Below are 20,481 nucleotides of genomic sequence, written 5' to 3' on the forward strand. Positions count from 1 at the left end.
CTAGAGGCGGAAGGGGGCCGGACCTCTTTGGGTTATATAGACACTCCTGTCCCTCCCAACCTCTCTCTTGTGACCTCCTGTGCTGATTTCTTGGGTGCTGTGCCATAGGCAGCTACTCAGTGCATTCACACAGCTGGGGGTCACTCCTTACTTTCAGTCCCAACCCCAGAGAGGCTGTGCTGCTAAGCTAGGGAAAAAGAAGGCCTGGAGAGCACTTGGACTCTTCCCTGCCATAGCTGCAGGTTTTTCCTTGGCCGGATTGCAACTGTAAAATGAAGAGATTGCACGAGTTGTCTCTGGGGACCTTTTGGTGCCAACTTTTTAAGTTGGAGAGATTACTATGCCCTGTGGACCAGCGGTGCAACATTCTGAGCCCCCTGCACGTACCCTCACTCATTCCTCTAATATTTCCTCAGAGTGTTTTGACTCTGGCCTGTGGATGCAGAAGCCAAGGGCATCCACACAAGGGGTAAGCCCAGTGCTGGGCAGAACCCTTCTTCTGATTCCATGCAACCTCATCACCTGTCCTCACCCTCTCCATGTCGCTTAGATGGGAGTGTCAGTTTCATAAAGCAGCTTAAACCGGTTTTAGAATAAGGGGCAGTCACTCCAGGAATGCAAACTTTCGTCCACCCACCAGTCTCCATCATTTTAAATACACACAAAGTCGGAGTAGCGAAGATGGCCCCAAATCTTCGACTAGGAGAACCTGAAATCTGACAGTTCCACCCAGTGGGGGCACCAGCATCTTTACAGGGGAGGCCAAAGACAGTTACACAGATTGGTAAGGCAGCGTGCACATGGGCATGTGTGGTGTGTTGGGATTTAGAGATTGGAGGCCGCCCCATTTGTGCAGCAAGGAGTTCTCGCTTAGATTGTGTTTTTCTGAAGTGGCTGGGTGGTGCTGAGAATGCACTGATGAAGGCATCTCAAAGCCCCTCCTTGGGCACGGTCACCAGCGCAGCCTTATGGCAGAAGCCCCAGAGGGGAAAAAGAGAGATCAGTTATGCAAACCACGGGCTTTCCAAGGCACGTGGAAACCTTTATTTAGTAACCTTAATAACCAAAGCAAGAGAAAGAGCCAAGTTTGAGATGAAGTTCGTCTTCGTAATTCTCCCTACCCCTCCCGGGCTTTTATCTCTACGATTCAAGCGCTAGCGAGTGTTCTGTGGGCTGGTGAAAGCCGTTTCCAAGAAAAAAGAAATCTGTGAATTCACCCCAAATGAGAGAGGGGTTGGCGAAATTCCAAGCGCCCTGGAGTCCGCAGGAGTCGTCACAAAAAAAAAAAAAAAAAAGAGCAAAGAGATAGATTAGGGGAACAAGGACACGGATACCCCAACTGGCGGGCTGGTGAGAAAGGAGGGTGCGGGAGTTCGGAGAGAAGGCGTCAGAGGAGGTTTTCCGAGGGCTCCCAGGTCTCTTCTTCCGGAGCACAGGAAGGCTGGTCCGGGCACTCGAGGGCCAAGCGCAGCAGGCAGACCCTGTGGAGATCAGGGCCGCAGCTTCAGTGCCTACTGGTGCCAGCACCACCGTGCCCACTTGGCCCCTGCTGCCCCGCAGGCTCGAGCGGCTTCCGACCGCGGGGTCTACCTCGCGCGGCTAGGACTGCTGGACGAGGCGCCTGCGCTGGGACGTTTTGCGCAGGAGCCTCCTGAAGTCGTATGGGTTAGCTGCTGGACCTCTCTCCTCTACCTCCTCCTCCTTCTCCTCCTTCTCCTCCTCCTCCTCCTCGGGGCTCTCCACCGCCCAGCACCTGCAAGCGAAACCCGTGGTCCCAGTGTCAACCGCGCCACAGTGGGCAAGGCATCCCCCCCTAACCCGAATTAGGCGGGTCCTCATCTCCTCACATTCTGCCAACTGTGAGCACTTAAGAAAGGCACAATGGAAATGACTGGGTAATGGCCAAACTTGTCTGCGATAATTCTCAGCAGGTTTTCAAAACTCCTTTGAGCTGAGGAGCAGAGGGGCTGGCTGGTGGAGCCTGGTTTAGACATGTGCTAAGCAAAGCATCAGAAGGTGCAGTTTGGAAAGATGAGTTTCATTTGAATTGCAGTAATTCACTACCAATAAACATTTATTTTAATACTTTAATTTTAACCTACTTTGGTCAAGCAGAAAAAAAACTCAAAGTGCTGAAATAGACACCCAATATTTTCCATTTTAAAACTGCTCAGATGTTTCTTAAAAAAAAAAGCTCCCTTAAAATCTGACCAACTGCTGTTGGTGACACCAGAGCTATGGTCCCTGTTGGCTCTTTCAGTGTTTCCATGTTTTCAATGAGCCTGGTGGGCTAAGTTTCTGAGTCTATTGCTGGGAATCCCTGCCAATGTTTACCTTTAGATTCTGCAGCTTGTTTGGGAAGTGGAGTATTCTCTAAAAATGCAACTACATCGATTCATTCACTCCCCATTCATTCATTCACTGAGCACCTGCTAAGTACCAGGCACCAGTATAGGTGATGGGTGAGCAGGAGTCCTCATGGAGTTCATAGTCTAGTGTAGGAGAGACCCACAGACAACTTAAAAACACCAGGTGGTGAAAGGTGTTATTCAGAAAAGTAAAGCTGGGTAATGGGGAAAAAGTAGTGTGTGTGTGTGTGTGTGTGTGTGTGTGTGTGTGTGTGTGTGTACACAAGCTATTTCATAGAGGGTGGTCAGGAAAGGTCTCTCTGATAAGGTGATATTTGAGGAGGGACCTGAAGGAAGAGAGTGAGTAAGCCATGCAGATCTCGTGGGGAAGGGCAGTAATTCCAGGATGACAGATCAACTGATGTAAAGACTGCAAAACAAGAATGTACACATTGTGTTCAAGAAAAAGCAAGGTGGCCATTGTGGCTTGAAAAGAGTAAGCAAGAGGGTGAAATAGCAAGAGATGAGAGCAGGAGGAATGAGGATAGAGTGTGCAGATAATTTAGTGTGTTGAGACCACGTCAAGGACTTGACTTCTACTTAGAGAGAAACATTGAAAGGTTCTGTGCAGAGGAATAACTCGTAACAGGATCTGTCTGCCAGAAAGAAAGTAGGGAGGTCTGTTAAGAGATTCTGTAATAGTCCAACCAAGATTGATAGTGCCTTACGCTTGGTTTGTGGAGGAGGAGGGGAGAACTGGCTAGATCCTGGTCATACTTGGAAGGAGAACTGAAAGGGTTGGCTCACTGATGACTACTTATTTTATTTTTTATTATTGAATGTGGGGCGTGAAAGAGAAGAATCAAGAATGTCCCTGAGGTTTCTGACTTAAACAACTGGATGGATAGAATTGTCATTTAATGAGACAGGGAAGGCTGCAGAGAAGAATACTTTTTGCAGTGGGCTAAAATTTTAGTTTTGGTTATGTAAGTTTGAGATATTTATTAGATATTCAAGAGGATATCAAATTCATGAGTCATGATCTAGGCTAGAGTGTTTAGTCCAGGAATTTTAAGTACAAAGACAGCATCTTTTCTCTTTCTTTCTCTCTCTCTCTCTCTTCCTTTCTTCTCTTTTTCTTTCATTTTTTTTTTTGACAGGGTCTCACTCTGTCACCCAGGCTGAAGTGCAGTGGTATAACAGCCTCACTGCAGCCTCAATCACCAAAGTTCAAGTGATCCTCCTGTCTTAGCTTCCTGAGTAGCTGGGACTACAGGCGTGCGCCACTATGCCTGGCTACTTTTTTTATTTTTATGTTTTTGTAGAGACAGGGTCCCACCAATGTTGCCCAGGCTGATCTTGAACTCCTGGGCTCAAGCGATCCCTCTGCCTCAGCCTTCTAAAGTGCTGGGGTTACAGGCATGACCCATAGTGCCAGGCCAGGAATTTTAAGTACAGACAATATTTAAGTTCATGACAGTGCCTGTTGATAAAATGAAGGACTAGGATACTCTATTAGTGAGAGATCGGTGAAATGAGAAAAGTCAGCAGGAAGAGGAAGAAAGAGCAGCCAGTAAGGCAAGAGCAAACCAAGAGAAGTGCTGTCCTGAAGACCAATGGATGAAGTACTTAAGGAAAAAACAAGTAACATAGGTGTTAAATCAGAGTATGGCAAACCAGAGGTCACTGTTGACCTTGGCAGAGGCAGTTTCAGAGTAATGCTGGGAGAGGAAACCTGACTGAAGTGGGTCAAGAGAATAGGAAGAAAGAATGTGCAGCAGGTAGTATCATTACTCTTTGATTTATTATTCATTTACTACACTGAAGAGCAGAAAAAACAGGGATTGTAGAGGGGGACTGGGTCAAGGGTATTTTTTTTATGATGGATCTCAATGGATCATGTTCACTAATTGCCAGAAATGATTTGGTAAAAAGAACAAACATTCAAGGTACAGAAGAGAGAGAAAACAATTGCAGGACAATGCCCTTGAATAAATGATAGGACTTGGATTTGGTGCACAAAGGGAAGGTTTTTACTTTAGCTAGGAGGACAGAAAAGTCATCCATAGTGTCCTGAAGGAAGTGGATAGGTAAGTGGTAGGAAGGCTGATAGATTCACCATGCATCTGTTATCTGCTACTATGTGAAAAGGAGGTTGTCAGCTGAGAGCGAGGGAGTTTGGAGGGTTTGAAGAGGATGAAGTCTGAAAGAGTGGACTGGGAAAGGGATTTTTAGGGAAATGTAATATTCCAAAATAACTAAGGGCCCATCAAAGGTGTGGCCATAATTTTAAGTGTGATTAGATTGTTCTGATTTTACCCAGCATTGGAGTTTGCCAGTTGAATATGATTGAAGGAGACAGGGCAAGGCCATTGGTAGTATATGCAAATGAAAGAAAATAATGATGAAAGGAGAGGTCTAGAACGTGGCCTGTAGATGAAATATGCCTTTATTCTGGTCTGTTCTGAATAGGGAATTAAAAGGAAAAGGAAAACAAAAAAAAAAGAAAAAGCTTTGGAAAGGTCTTTCAGGCATCCTGAGCTTGTCGTGATGGGTACTGAAGGAGCAGATCATCCTCCTTTGAGTTACCGCTTCAATTTTCATACCTATTCAGCTGATTTCTTTTTTAAGAATATTAAATGTCAACTATCTTCCACATATATCACACACAGCATTTCTAATTCTAAGGACAACACTGCAAGGCCTTAGATTCTTGTTATTCTCAATTTGCAGATGAGAAAACAGACTGATTCTAGTTGCCATGGCTAGTAAGAAGCGGAGTGCAGATTCAAACCCAGGTCTACAGAACTCAAATCTTATGCTTTCCTCCTTGTATCTTTTTGCCTCTTTTCTGCTGGTGCTTCTTTCACAGTTCTCCTGTCTCTTAACTGAGGCACTTGTATTCTATCTTATTTTCCCCCTTTCATCCTCCATTTATCTTCTTGCCATAATTAAACCCCACTTATGCCCTGAACACCCCACATCTCTTACTACTGCCCAAGAGAGACCCCACTATGTTCCATCTTCAGAGGAGACAAGCAAATGTCAGCCTCCTGTTGTCTTCTAGTGCAATTCTCTAATCACCAATTGCCTGCCACCAGCTTTTATTCATTTAAAGTCCATGAGAACAATGAACTATCCAAAAAAAAAATCAAGAAAAAAAATCTCATTTATAGTAGCTACAAAAAATACTTAGGAATAAATTTAACCAAGAAGGTAAAAGATCTAAACACTGCAAAGTATAAAACATTGATGAACAAAATTACAAGTGACACAAATAAGTAGAAAGATATTCTGTATTCATGGATTGGAATAATGAATATTTATAAAATGCTCATACTACCCAAAACAATCTACAGATTCAATGCAATCACTATCAAAATTCCAATGACAGTCTTAACAAATATAGGAAAAACAATCTTAAAATTTATATAGAACCACAGAAGACTCCCAATAGTCAAAGCTATCTTGAGAAAAAGAAGAAAACTGGGAGACATCACACTACCTGATTTCAAACTATGTTACAAAGCTATAGTAAGTAAAACAGCATGGTACTGGCATAGAACAGATACATAGACCAATGGAACAGAATAGAGAGCCCAGAAACAAATCCAGCATTTACAGTAATGTGATTTTCAACATAGATACCAAGAACACACAATAGGAAAAAGGCAGTCTCTTCAATAAATGGTGTTAGAAAAACTGCATGTCCACGTGTAGAAGAATGAAATTAGATCATTATCTCTTTTACAAAAAGCAATCTCACAGACAAAAATCAATTCCAAATGGATTAAAGACTTAAACATAAGACATGAAACTACAAAACTACTAGAAGAAAATATAGGAGCTAGCTCATGTGATGCTGCCTAAAAAAGAGAAAAGAAAAGAAAGAAATTATAGGGGAAGAGCTCCATAACATTGACCTGGGTAATGACCGTGATCTCAAAAGGAGTGGCAACAAAAACAAAAATAAAAAATAGACAAATTGAATTACATTTGCTGAGCTTCTGCACAGCAAAGGAAACAATCAATAGAATGAATAAACAATCATTTAAATGGAGAAAATATTTGCAAACCATACATCTAACAAGTGGTTAATATCCAAAATATATAAGGAACTTATACAACTTAGAAAAAAAAACAAACAGAAAACAACCCACACATAACCCAATTAAATAATGGGCAAAAGACCCAAATAAACATTTCTTAAAAGAAGACTGAGAAATGGTCAACATGTATATGAAGAAATGCTCAATGTCTTCATATCACTGGGGAAATGGAAATTAAAAACACAATGAGATGTCATCTCACTTCTGTTAGGATGGCTACTAAAAAGATGAAAGGTTACAAGTGTTGGCAAAAGTCGGAGAAAAGGAAAACTCTTGCACATCATTTGTGGGAATGTCAATGAGTATGGCCATTATGAAAAACAGTATGGCAATTCTTCAAAAACTTAAAAACAGGCCTGGCATAGTGGCTTACTCCTGTAATCCCAACACTTTGGGAGACTGAGGTGGGTGGATCATCTGAAGTCAGGAATTGGAGACCAGCCTGGTCAGCATGGTGAAACCCCGTCTCTACTAAAAATACAAAAATTAGATGGGTGTGGTGGCAGGTGCCTATAATCCCAACTACTCAGGAGGCTAAGGCAGGAGAATCACTTGAACCTGAGAGGCAGATGTTGCAATGAGCCAAGATATTGCCACTGAACCCCAGCCTAGGTGACAGAGCGAGACTGTGTCTCAAAAAATAAAAATAAAAATAAAAATGAAAAACAGAACTACTATATGATCCTACTCTGGACATATACCCAAAGGAAATGAAATCACTATGTAAAAAAGATATCTGGGCTGGGTGCAGTGGCTCATGCCTGTAATCCCAACACTTTAGTAGGTTGAGGTGGCCAATCGCTTGATGTCAGTAGTTTGAGACCAGCCTGGCCAGCATGGTGAGACCCTGCCTCTACTAAAAATACAAAATCAGTGGGGCGTGGTGGTGTGTCCCTGTAGTCCCAGCTACTCGGGAGGTTGAGGCAGGAGAATCGCTTGAAACTAGGAGGCAGAGGTTGCAGTGAGCCAAGATCACTTGGCTCTACCACTGCACTCCAGCCTGTATGACAGAGCGAGACTCCTTACAAAAAAAAAAGATATCTGCACTCAGATGTTCATTGCAACATTATTCACAAGAGCCAAGATATGGAGTCAACTTAAGAGTCCATCAATGGATGAATGGATAAAGAGCATGTGATATATGTACACAATGGAATACTTTTCCATCTTAAAAAAGGAAAGAAATCCTTCCATTGACAACATCACGAATGAACCTGGAGGATAGAATGCTAAGTGAAAGAAGTCAGGTGCAGAAAGACAAATATAGTGTGATCTCACTTATACGTGGAAGCCAAAAGAAGGACAAGCACAAGGAGCAGTGAGTAGAATAGTGGTTACCAGGGGACTAGTGGGGGGACTGGGGAGATGTCAGTCAAAGGATACAAAATGTCAGTTAGGAGGAATAAACTCAAGAGATCCATTGTACAACATCGTGACTACAGTTAATAACAATGTAGTGTGTACTTGAAAACTGCTGAGGGTAGATTTTAAGTATTTTCATCATAAAAAGATCAATATGTGAGGTAATTCATATGTTAATATGCATGATCAAGCCACTCCACAATGTACACATATCTTAAAACATTGTGTTCTATACCATAAGTTTATATATGTTTTGTTTGTCAATTAAAAAAATCAAAAGGCACTCAATTCACTATTGCCGTTGTCTCCTTCTCCCAGGCTTACACCCTCTCGGGCAATGTGCATACACACACAAAAAGATATTCTTTGTGCATGAACATCTTCTGACATATAGTTTAGTCTCAAGTTTCTCCAATTGTTTCAATAGCACTGTTTTGCTGTTTTGTTTTTATTTTCTATTTTAAATTCAGGATCCTGTGAAGGCTATTTTGTCCCTGTAATCTCCCTCAGGAAAAAGCCTTCTCTGAGTTACCTTGTTCAGCTTTCACATATCAGTATACTCTTCCTCTAGCATGAAGGTGTTGGACATAAGGATCACATCTTATGCACCATTCTATACACCCCTTCTTCAAATGCCCAGCGTAGTCTTTTGCACAGTATGGAAATGCTGAGTAATGGTTAAGGCCATCAACTCTAAACTTAGAAAAGCCTGTGTTCAAATTCTGGATCCATGAACTTATCATCTAGGTGACTTTTTGCAGTCACTAAACTTTGTAGACTTAGCCTCCTCATCTATAAAATGGGGCAATAATAGTAACTGCCTCATGTGGTTGCTGTGATGGTTAAATGAGATAATGGCACAGTGCAGTCAACAATGCTAGCTGCTAACATTTATTCCAGTGGCTACGAAATACACACCCATAAGATATCACTTAGTCTACACCAGGAGTATTTCAGGGATAGAATGCTTTCATAGCAGACGTGTGTCTGCCAGTGGGGGGAAGGGAGAAAACATTTGAGAGGGGCAGAGTGAGCTATTAAAATGGGAAGCAGGTAAGTCAGTGAAAAGCAAACGGGCAGGGAGTGGACATCTGGGATTTTAGTTCACTAACTCAATGTGCGATCTTGGGCAAATCACTTAATCTTTCTGGCATTTAGTGTTCTCCTGTACAGAGTTCTGAAGTTAGACAAGAACATCTCTAAGCTCCAGCATGTTACAGTTCTGGATCCCAAGATGGAAGAGCACATCTTCATTTGTAAACAAAGGTAAAAAAAATCATAGTTCAGAGGGATTCTGAAAAAGCAAATAAGATGGTAATAGACACCAATGACAGAACACCTTTCCTATGCCTCTCCTAAGTACCCTATTGCTACATTTAATCTCTACAACAACATGGTGAGGCAGTTATTAGTAAATTCTTTTGCAGATATGGAAATGTAGCTTAAAGAGGTCAGCTAACATGAGCAAGGTCACTGGACAACTAAGGGGCAGAATCAGGATCCAAACCTAAGACCATGTGACTCTAAAACTTCTCTTCACCATCATGTCATGCTGTAAAATGGGTGAGGGTTCTGAGGACCCTAGGCTGACAGGATATTTGTTTAGAATTCGGGATGAAGAGCCTTTGGTTTTCAGCCATTGATCCCATTTTCCACATGCTATGCTTCTGTTTTATTATGTGCCCTGATCTCAAAACTCCACAAACATTTTGGGAGAAAAGAAAAAAATTCCCAAAGTATTAAATAAGCTACAAAATAAGTTAATGTTACAAAGTTGGTGGCAAGTGAGAATTCAAGTCCAAAATATGCATTTTTCTATGAATCTTTCTCTCAAATGTTTTTGGGTCTGACATCATTGATTCTGAGAAATTAACAAGCATAATTAAGAAACCAATAAGTAATTAAAATTACATTGGTCGAGCTTGAATATAGATTTTGAATGTGATACATTGCTTACAATTAGATGATCATATACTAATTTATCATCCAAACTGAAGTACTCGTATTAAATAAAACGAGTTTTTGTTAATAATTACACCAAGAAAACAGGTATAAACTCAGTTTTTGCTAGGAAAACTGAGGTGTCTGATTACCCTAACATAGCACTGTACATCAGGCTACTTTTAAACAACAAAAGATACAATATTCAGTAAGAGTGCTTTGTCATTCATCTATATATAAAGTGAAATTGCTTAAGAAATGGAATTGTGAGTATAAAACTGCAAATGCTGTACTTTAAAGTTTAGCTTTTTACCTTTCATTAGCCTTAATACATTGATTCTTGAGTTCTCGCCGTGGTCTTCGTTCTCTTAAACTAGGTCTATGTTCCTTTGGTCCAGAACGACTGGGCAAAAATTCCTTATAATAGAAATCTTCCAAATCTAATAATTTTCCCTGACTGTAAATGAACACATAAACACACCATTGCATCAATCTAATTTTCTACTCACTTAAACTTACAGGATACTTGTTTTTTTCTTTAAAAGTATTTACTATAATTTAGGAGTAACATGTACGTGTCATTAGAAATAGAAAGTTTTGAAATGTGGGAAAAATAGTATATCCCATAAATAAAAAAGAAAAACCTTCGTATCTTACCTTGAATAGAGCAGTAGCTGTGGGAACACATTTTCCTGGTTCTATCGTACTGAACTTGGCACCAAACTAGTGGTTACTAGAATAGCCAGTGATCGCATTGTTTCAGTCTGGCCAGTCCAGAGCAGCAGTCACTACTGATCTTTAGCCATTACCAGAAAAGCTCACCTTTGTGTACTAATACATAGCCTTTTCAAATTTTATCAGCCCTCAGTACACTGATACACATATAATCTTAACTAAGCTCTTTCACCAGTCATATTCTGTCCTCCCTCTACCCTTTGTTCTTTAGCGAATTAATTTCTGTGCTAGATTTTAACACCCACACATGACATACACATAGGGTGTGTCCTCAACCATTTTAATTTTTGGTTCTACTCAGGGCACAGTCTGGTTCCTATGGTGCTCAGTGTCTACAATCTGATAGGACTTACTAAGAGATAAACCAGGTAGGTCTGGAAAACCTCCAGGTGTTACAGTGCTTCCAGGAAAACACGATTTTCAAGTTACAGATACTAATTTAGAAAGGACTTTCAGGCTGTCACTGATTCAGAAATGAAAAGCTGTGTTCACTCATGCTTAAAAAGAAACACTGTTGCTTCTTCTTGGCATTCACTGTCTGGAAATTGGTTGACATGAACATTGATTAAAATAGTGGTATATTAAGAGAGTAAAATATCAGTGAGAAATACAAGAAAAGGAGAAAAATGTGAACTTAAGTGTGCCATAATTTTAGGTAACATAAACCTAATCTTCTTTAAAAAAAATTCCATTAAATTATAAGAAGCAAGATTTAGCATGTGTAGAAGGAGAAAAAGCAAAAAGGCGTTTGGGGAAAGAAAATTGATGAATATAGGTATGTTCGAATTGTCCAAGGAAAACCATTCCATGGAACAAAAAAAGCAAATTATCTACTGGGAGGGTACAACTCATTGAAAACATATTTAAGTTCTTAGTGCTATGCTGGCTCAACAGATTTCCAATAGGCAGGATCTTTCTTTTTTTTTTTTCTTTGGGTCAGAGTCTTGTTCTATCACCAGACTAGAGTGCAATGGTGCAATCTTGGCTCACTGCAACCTTTATCTCTTATGTTCAAGTGATTCTCCTGCTTCAGCCTCCTGAGTAGCTGGGATTACAGGCATCCACAACCAGGCCTGGCTAATTTTTTCTAATTTTTTGTATTTTTAGTAGAGATGGAGTTTCACCATGTTGACCAGAGTGGTCTTAATCTCTTGACCTCATGATCTGCCTGCCTCAGCCTCCCAGAGCGCTGAGATTACAAGTGTTAGCTATTGCGCCTGGCCACAATAGGCAGGATCTTATAAATTATATATAAATCACATATTTGTAATATAAATGTACTGAGTAAACATTACTTTCCAGGTCTCTCCATATAAAATAGATGACTTAAAATAATAATTTGAACACATAGATTTTTATTTTTGTTTGAATAACTTATTGAAATCGAGAAGTAATAATTACCTGTCTTTCCTTGGCCTTCGTTTTTCTTCTTGGATTGACTTCTGAAGGGAAAGAAGAATTCAAAAGATCTATATAATATTATGATCTTAATATAACATAATTGATATAGCACTCTAATCTTAATATGTAAATACATTTATTCTTAAAATACTGTTAGAAATAAGCAAATGGATACAATATTTTAAAAATTGAAAGAAATATAATTTACTGAAATTTTATTAATTGTAAATTTTGGATTATTTTTACCATGCCTAAACTGAAATGAATCTTTGCATTCCATATGAAAAATATATTTACCACATGGTGACCAATATAGACAAGGTCACATAAGATCTATTTACTACAAATGGGAGCAAATTATAAAAGTTCTGGGAAGCCCATTTCTCTACTACAAATGCAGTTGTGATGTAAGCAGGTTAGTTAGGCTGCTTTGATGTCTTGCTTCTTAGTTTGCAGGTAAAACAGGTGGGTGAATATGGAGGGCAGATGCAACAGTCCACAAAAATAATGGAATTGTGACTTCATAAACCTATAGGAGCCCATTTATGACATAAACGTGGCAGCAAGATGATATATGTTTTCATTTGAACTATGTTTTCATAGTTGAGGACTTTATGTATCAAGGTCAGAACAAATTAAGATATTCAAGTATGGAAATAATTAGATATATTTTAATCGATACTTCAATTTGAACAGTAACAAAATGGTCCTTTGCATATAAGTTTCACCTTATATACAAACCAAGATGATCTGTGCACTGTAGCATTTGTAGTCTGTTTCTGTGTGTGTGCTACTTCAACATATTTGAGCTCATATATTTACATGTTGCCACAGCATATATGTCTTTTAGGCTGAGAAAAAAGACACCATGCTCACCTTGAACAAGCTGAAAATATAATTGCGGAAAATTTATAGCAGTTATCAAGTTGGCTGGTACCATAAAAGTGTAATATAATAAAAATGTCAATTAACAATGGTTTATAAATACTGAGGCTTTTCCACAGTATTTTAGAGACATAGGAAGTCATGCTTTTTTCAGAATTTATCATTTGTCATACTCTAAAATGGTGGATGAGCGAAACAGTGCATGGCTTCTTTTATTCTTATTGGTTGGCATTTTAACAGGTGAATGAGGTAGAAGTGAGTGCTTCCTTGCATCAAGTTTTGGAGGAGACCATTCAGGAAAGAACAATGTAAGGGAAAGATATCAATTACATTCCTCCCTCCCACTTCCCAGTACTTCACATTCTTGATCCAATGCCCTAGGCTAATATGTCCTTACTAATAATTACATTGCCAGCATAGGAACAGTGGCCACTAGCAGTTTGGTTAATGATCTCTGGAACTGGGGTAGTATTTGTTGTGGTGATTGTTGCTATTTTAACATGATTCCAGTAGTAATTTCCTACAGAGGTCCTGCCTCCCTCATCCTTTACCTGAAAAAAAGTCCCTTTTGTTCTAGGTAACAACTGTCTATAGTTCAAAGTTATGCTTAAGTGATGGCACTATGTTGAGTGACAGAGATGCCCTTAATACAATAAATACAATCAAGAATCAAATAATGTTCTGCCCTTGAATTCTCAGGCTGGTAAGGATCCTATTTATATATACCAGATCAGCACTTCCCTCTGGGACGTGGTATATATAAGTTGGTTCTCAGTTATAGGAATTCCTGGAAGAGGACATATTGTCCCACACTTCTTTCACTCTTTTCTGTGTTACAATATTCTTTTTTCTTTTTTTGGGACAGGGTCTCACTCTGTGATCCAGGCCGGAGTGCAGCGGTGCAATCTCCTGCAACTTCCGCCTCCTGGCTCAAGTGATCCTCCCACCTCAGCCACCTTTGTAGCTGGGACTACAGTCGTGACCCATCAGACCTCACTAATTTTTGTATTTTTGTGGAGACAAGGTTTCACTGTGTTCCTCAGGCTGCTCTCGAACTCCTGAGCTCAAGTGATCCACCCACCTCGGCCTCTCCAAGTGTTGGGATTACAGGCCTGAGCCACTATGCCTGGCCTTGTGTTAGAATATTCTAATGAAATGTAATTCAATAATATATTTTTTCCAAAAATTATTTAAGATGGCTCATGATAGAAGTAGTTATACAGTCAAAGTAATAAAGTAGACATTGTAAATGAGAAACAGAGGAGGCAAAGGAAGTAGGTGTGTTGAGACAGGCTTACGTTTGTCTCTTAGTTTCTGAACAGCTGGGGCTGAAAGGGGAGCACGATGCATCAATCCCTGCTCTTTGTCATGAAAAGGGAAGCATATCACTCCTCAAAGGTGAGGATTTTATAAGAAACTTATCACATATAGTTTATACTGGGGATGTTTTTTGCTAAGGTGTGCAATGTTTTCAATTATAGTTTTGAAATTACAATTTAAAAACTTGAAATTTGAAATGAAAATAAAGAAGCAGATGTTCCATGGCAATTTCTTGTAGAACCAGAGTAGAGAAAAGAAAGAGGAGACAAACATGACTCAAGTAGATTTTCTGGTGAGGGTGTTTCTTGAGGAAGCCTTTAAAGAATAATGTCTTAATTCTGAAGACTTTGAAGAACCTGTTCCTTAATCAGGCACATCACACTCCCCCTTCATCCCCACCCAACATAAAGAAACATGTTTTATGAGAAAACATTAAAATTCCTATCCATTACATCATGGTGAGCACAATCTTACTTTCCTTTTGGTAATATACTACCAATTTATTTATGGATGAAGAAGGAGCTAAAATGTAGAAATCAAGAAGAAAAAAGACTTTGGAGCAGCCAAACTAGCTACTGCTATAGTTCAGGGAAAGTACTGGAGAGAATTATAAAATTGGAAGGGATCTCTGATAGGATTGTGTTCGATTACTCGTTTTTGTTTTGAGGAAACTTGGCCCTGAGTCATTTTTGCTAATGTCGCACAGCTTTGAGTGTTAGCCTGGGCAGCACAACAGGGCACTCGCACTCCGCTAATGCTCTCCTCCACAGGCACGCTTCTGTGGCTTGGCTCACTCTTATTTTGGACACAGCAGCAGCAACATTTCCTGGAAGTAAGAGTTAAAGAGCATCAAGTCACAGGAAAGAGCCAATACTGACGTTAAGGCAGCCAGAATGACCATTGTAAGAAGTGACATCTAAGGAGGAAAAAAAAATGCTATAAAAATAGCAAAACAACTGAAAGCAGAGATGTTTGTGTTGGACAAATGTGAAGGAAATAATTTTCCACAACTCAACAGCCCCTGCGGGTACTATACTACAGGAATCTATTATTTAACAGTCTTCTAGCTGCCATGTTAGCAGCACAGTGTTCCAAGGACTATGGCCGTAACAGTAAGCAAAGGCCCTGCCTCCAAAATGCTTCTAGTTTAGATGGGCAAGTTGGGCAGGAGACAAGTAGACAAATAAATATTTATAAATGCACTGAAGAGGGCCAGGTATGATGCCTGTAATCCCAGCACTTTGGGAGGCCAAGGCGGGCAGATCACCTGAGGTCAGGAGTTCGGAACTAGCCTCGCCAACATGGTAAAATCCCGTCTGTACTAAAAATACAAAAAAATTAGCTAGGCATTGTGGCAGGTGCCTGTAATCACAGCTACGTGGGAGGCTGAGGCAGTAGAATTGCTTGAAACCAGGAGGCAGAGGTTGCGGTGAGCCAAGATCTTGCCACTGCACTCCAGCCTGGGCATCAAAGTGAAACTCTGTCTCAAAAAACAAACACAGAAAAAATATAAAATGCACTAAAGAAAAATGAAGCAGGCCAGAGGCATACAGTGAGATAGGGTGTTGCCTTAGACATGGTGGTCAGGGATCCTCTCTGGTAAGTATAGATCCAAATGAAACCAACTCAATTGCCCTGTAGGTTGTTCTTTTTGATAAACATAGAAACTGACCCTTCTGCTCCTAAAGCTTGAAATTTATATTTGTTTTATCTGAGTTCTTTCCTCAGGAAATAACTTTTAGGCCTCTCAAAAAAGTATTAAAGAACTGAAACTCACCAGATCACTGTATTCTTTCACCATGATTACTTCCTTGCCCCTCCCTAGATGTTGTTTTCTTAAACATTGTTGCCTTTCCTCCCTGCTATGTAAACCCTGGTGTTAGTCAGGGAGATGGATTTTAGACTGAGCTCCCATCTCCTCAGCTGCAGCACCTGATTAAAGCCTTCTTTCTTGGCAATACTCGTTGGCTCAGTGATTGGCTTTCTGTGCAGTGTGCAGCAGGACCTCAACCAAACCCCTGGTGTTTCAGTAACATGAATCAAGCACAAACATTTTGAATAGTGCTACAATATAAGTTCACAATAATGTATTGTATATTTCAAAATAACTAAAACAGTGGAATTGGGATGTTCCTAACACAAAGAAATAATAAATGACAGATACTCCAGTTACCCTGATTTGATCATTACACATTGTATACTTGTATCAAAATACCAAATGCAATCCATAAACATATACAACTAGTATATATCCATAAACATGGAAAATAAAACATTAAAAAAGTAAGAAATATTTTCATTCGCTAAAGTGACCCTGGGTCATCAAGAAAGGGTTTTAAGTATGTAGTATAATATATTTTAGAAAGACTTTCATAAAAACCATTTAAAATTACAGAAAGTATTTGGTGGTTGAAGGAAGTGGGGCCCCATTACAGCCACACTTTTCACCATGTGTAATGCCTCAAATCCTGGGAAGGGCCAGATAACTATGAACACATGGTATGTTTTCACTTGTAATAATATACTCCTGTTCTGTGTTTTATTTTTCAAGACTCAGAGTTACAAAAAAGGATCTTATTCCTAATAACTTAGGATATATGGAAATACAGTCACTAAAAAAATAATAGTCTGATGACAAAGTAAGCTTCTTGGGGATGGAACTTATTTATGAGGCTCGGAATTTGCTCCATAGTTCTCATTGGCTGTTAGTAATAAACATTTCAATTCAGTTCAAGTCTTTTACAATTTCTCATACTGGGAATACTATCTGTTGTTGAAGCCATCACAATCACTTGTCATTTCAGTTGCACTTAATAAAGACCATTGAGTATCATTTACTACTTAAATTCGGGGTTAGTAGGGAATGTTTGGTAATTTCTAAGCTTGTTTCTGCTGTTGTGTTTAACTGCATAAACAAATGTCAGTTTATTTGCTGCTTTTTAGATTATTTGAGCGGCAGAGGAAAAAATCAATGTCATTTCTTAATCAGCTTCCATTATAAAGTGACTGTCAAAGGCAGGTATCTGGAATTTTAGACTTTTCTCAATTTACTCCGATTTGTTTTTCATTCTTTTATTTCATTGCTCTCATTTGTACAATACATATTTATTGCATGCCTGCTATGTGTCAGGTTGAATGCAATAGGCAAACTCCTTGACTTCGTGGAAGCCATACCAATCCTTCTCTAACATGATAAAGTGTCATAAAAGGGAAGTATGGGCTGCTTAGGGAGGATATAGGAAGAGCTGTCTTTGGGATTTCAGAATGACAAGAAGTTTCCCTGAAGAAAAAGACATCTAGACTGAAGGTGTTTGGATCATGAAAAGATGAGAAGAGAAAGCGGATGTGTGTTCCAGGATGACAAAAGGGCATGTCCAAGGACAAATGTTCATGGACAATTTGAAGAGGAGAAAGCAGGTAACTGGAAAGGAGGGGTGGAGTGGAGAGTTTGGAGGGGTGAATATTAAGCACAGAGGCTGGAAAGGTGAGCAGGGCCCAGATTTTGACAGCCCTCCATATCTTAGGACAGTGGGAAGTAATGGAAAAGTTCCATCCATGGGAGGATAGTATAATTGGATATTAATTTTAGAAATAAAACTCTGGCCACAGTGTGGAAAATATATTAATTAGAAGGGGAAAAACAAGAGCCCAAGTGACCAGTAAGAGAAGTGACTCAGAAATACTGACGAGACATGCTGGCCTGAAAGACGGTATTTGCACATAGCATGGAGAGAAACAGAAACTCAAGAGATATTTGGATTTAGATTTTTGAATATGGAAGATGAGAATGAGGGAGAAGTCAAGGTAATAGTCAGATTATTGGCTTGTACAATTAGTTGACTATTCAAAAAAGACCACATATTGTGTGATTCTATTTACAGAAAATGTCCAGAATAGGCAAATTGATAGAAACAGCAAACTAGATTGGTGATTGCCTGGGGCTTGGGGCGGGGGGTGGGAGGTGGGAAGTGACTTCTAATGGGTTTCTTAAGGTGATAAAAATGTTGTAAAATTGACTGTGATTAAATGATTGTGCTAAAAACCATTTAATGTTTATTTAGATGGGTGAATTGTATGGCATGCAACTTATATCTCAACAAAGCTGTGTGCACAGCCATGTATGGATGTGTATGTGTGTGTATATAATCTCTATATATGTATACATGAATGCCAGTGTGTATTCATGTGGAATATGTAAAACAAACATTAGGTAGTTCGATATTTGAGTCGGGAGCTATAGAGAGATTTAAGCCAGTGATAAAGATTCAGAAATCAGCAGTCACTGAGGTCATGGTAGCTAATGGGATTGTCTAAAGGAAATGAGAGGGGAAGAGAATAGAAGATCGAATCCTGGGCAACACCCAGAGGGAGACAACCCTCTGTGGAAACTGAAAAGAAATCACTAGAGAGAAGGGAAAGAACTAGAGAAGACTGGCTAACTTGAAGGTCAAGTATGAGCTTCATTTTTTGCCTGCGACATGGAAAACTTATTTCCAACTGATTCTCTGGGTTTCGACACATCTTCTGGGTTCTCCAGAGCATAGGGTAGTGCTGGTCTCTCACTGTGGCAGTGAGGACTGGAAGAGTGAATAAATATTGCAAATGGAGGACCAGCCAGTGGCAGCAAATGCCTTCGGAGCACGAGGAAATGCAGCTCACCTGCAGAGTTTCAAGCAGTTCACTGTGGCTCAAGGACAAGAAGAGGGTGAGAAAAGAGGCGGAAGGGCAGTCGCAGGTCCAGTGAAGAAGGCCTTGGAAGGAATTAGGACTTCATCCTGAAGGAGCTGCTGAGCCATTAAAGGAACAATTAAGGGAGGAGTATGCTCAAAGGTATGGTTTAGAGACATTTTCATGTGCAGGCTGGACAGGGTGCAATTAGACAGTTAGGTGGGACCTGAAATATTCCAGAATGGGAAATGATGATCGTCTGAAATACGGTAATTGCTGTGAGGTTAGAGGAGGGAAATGAGTTGGAGTGAGCTCTTGGAGGTAGAAGCCACAGTTTAGAGACACTGATGGATTACAGTATGAGAGGGAGGACAAGATCCAGAATGACTCCCAGGTTCTTGGTTTAGGAAACCATGTAGTTGACAATGGCATTCATGGAGAACGGAAACATGGTTGGAAGGCCAGGATAGCAAGGGTGAGGAAAATGAGTCCTCATGTTGTGAGTGAGCAGGAGCTGTGGGGTCAGAAGACCTCAATAAAACAAATGGCCTGGCAACTGAGACATGCTTATCTATGTCTCAGAATTCTGATCTGAGAGATATGGATAGTACATTCAGGGCTTTTTCCAGGATTAGCTATCACAGTGGATGTGAATGAGCCTCATTCTAGGCCTGGAATTTAAAAGATGCTCAACAAATGTCTATTTCTCCCCCTTTTTCCTTTTCTTCTAGTTTTATCATAACCCACTCATTTACACCAAAGTCTCTCTCTGGAGAGTTCCTGCTATGATGGGTTTCCCTTGCTGAGCTGATATTTCCATATTAGCTTAGATTAATGGACCAGCAGAGAAAGCTACAAGGAGGACATTGTAGGTACTACTATGGGAGAGGCTTGAATGTGAGGAAGAAGGGCTGGAGGAGATCCAAGTGCCCAGGCCAGAGGAGGGCATTGAAGAGGAGACCAAGGACATCTCTGTCTTGCCAAGCCTTCCTTTGTGCCAGGCGCCTAATCTAGCCACAGTTTTCACACTGGCCATTAGTGGATGTGATGGCTCCCATCCAATAGTAAGAGTGAGCCACTTACATGTAGTAGATAATAGTATGTGGAGTCTTCAGGGTTATTTAATGTTTTGGGTTTCCGGGGTCGTCTTGGGGGTCTCAATATTTTTGGCTCTTCTCCTTTAGAGATACCTATAAAAAGGAGACCATAAACAAGTATTCAATTGCAAAGACTATTATCAAGTGATGTTTTCCTTTTGGGATAAATAAGAAATTATATACATACAACTGAGGCTAAAGCTGGAGAAAAAGGAAATACTTTTGTTGCACAACCAACCCTTGTCCTAGTCCTCACCACATGCTTTCCTGGTGGTCTAGGGCTTTGAGAGCTAAGGGGAAGAAAACAAAAGGAAGAAAAGAAATGCAGCTGGGTGCAGTGGCTCACGCCTATAATCCCAGCACTTTGGGAGGCAGAGGCAGGCAGATCACTTGAGGTCAGGAGTTCAAGACCAGCTTGGCCAACATGGTGAAACTCCATCTCTACTAAAAATACAAAAAAATTAGCCAGGTGTGGTGGCAGGCACCTGCAATTCTAACTACTTGGGAGGCTGAAGAAGGAGAATCGCTTGAACTGGGGAGGCAGAGGTGCAGTGAGCTGAGACTGTGTCACTGCACTCCAGCCTGGGAGACAAGAATGAAACTCCGTCTCAAAAA

General features: G+C 40.3%; 1 protein-coding gene across 4 annotated transcripts in view; it reads right to left on the reverse strand.

Moving 5' to 3' along the window:
* Positions 1 to 1,021: 1,021 nt before the first annotated feature.
* MYO3A (myosin IIIA) overlaps positions 1,022 to 20,481 on the reverse strand; it is a 239,557-nt gene continuing 220,097 nt past the window's right edge. For 3 of the 4 annotated variants that reach the window (XM_037740961.1, XM_017535516.2, XM_017535517.2), the window contains 4 exons: positions 19,853 to 19,959; positions 11,897 to 11,937; positions 10,074 to 10,217; positions 1,022 to 1,753 (listed from right to left, as the gene is read on the reverse strand). In XM_037740961.1, coding sequence (XP_037596889.1) covers positions 1,600 to 1,753; positions 10,074 to 10,217; positions 11,897 to 11,937; positions 19,853 to 19,959 — 446 coding nt within the window. In that variant the 3' untranslated portion in view covers positions 1,022 to 1,599. The remainder of the gene's footprint in view (positions 1,754 to 10,073; positions 10,218 to 11,896; positions 11,938 to 19,852; positions 19,960 to 20,481) is intronic. The other variant, XM_017535518.2, reaches the window with a different exon arrangement.

This window comes from Cebus imitator, unplaced genomic scaffold (assembly GCF_001604975.1).
Source record: "Cebus imitator isolate Cc_AM_T3 unplaced genomic scaffold, Cebus_imitator-1.0 Scaffold92, whole genome shotgun sequence".
Taxonomy (NCBI): domain Eukaryota; kingdom Metazoa; phylum Chordata; class Mammalia; order Primates; family Cebidae; genus Cebus; species Cebus imitator.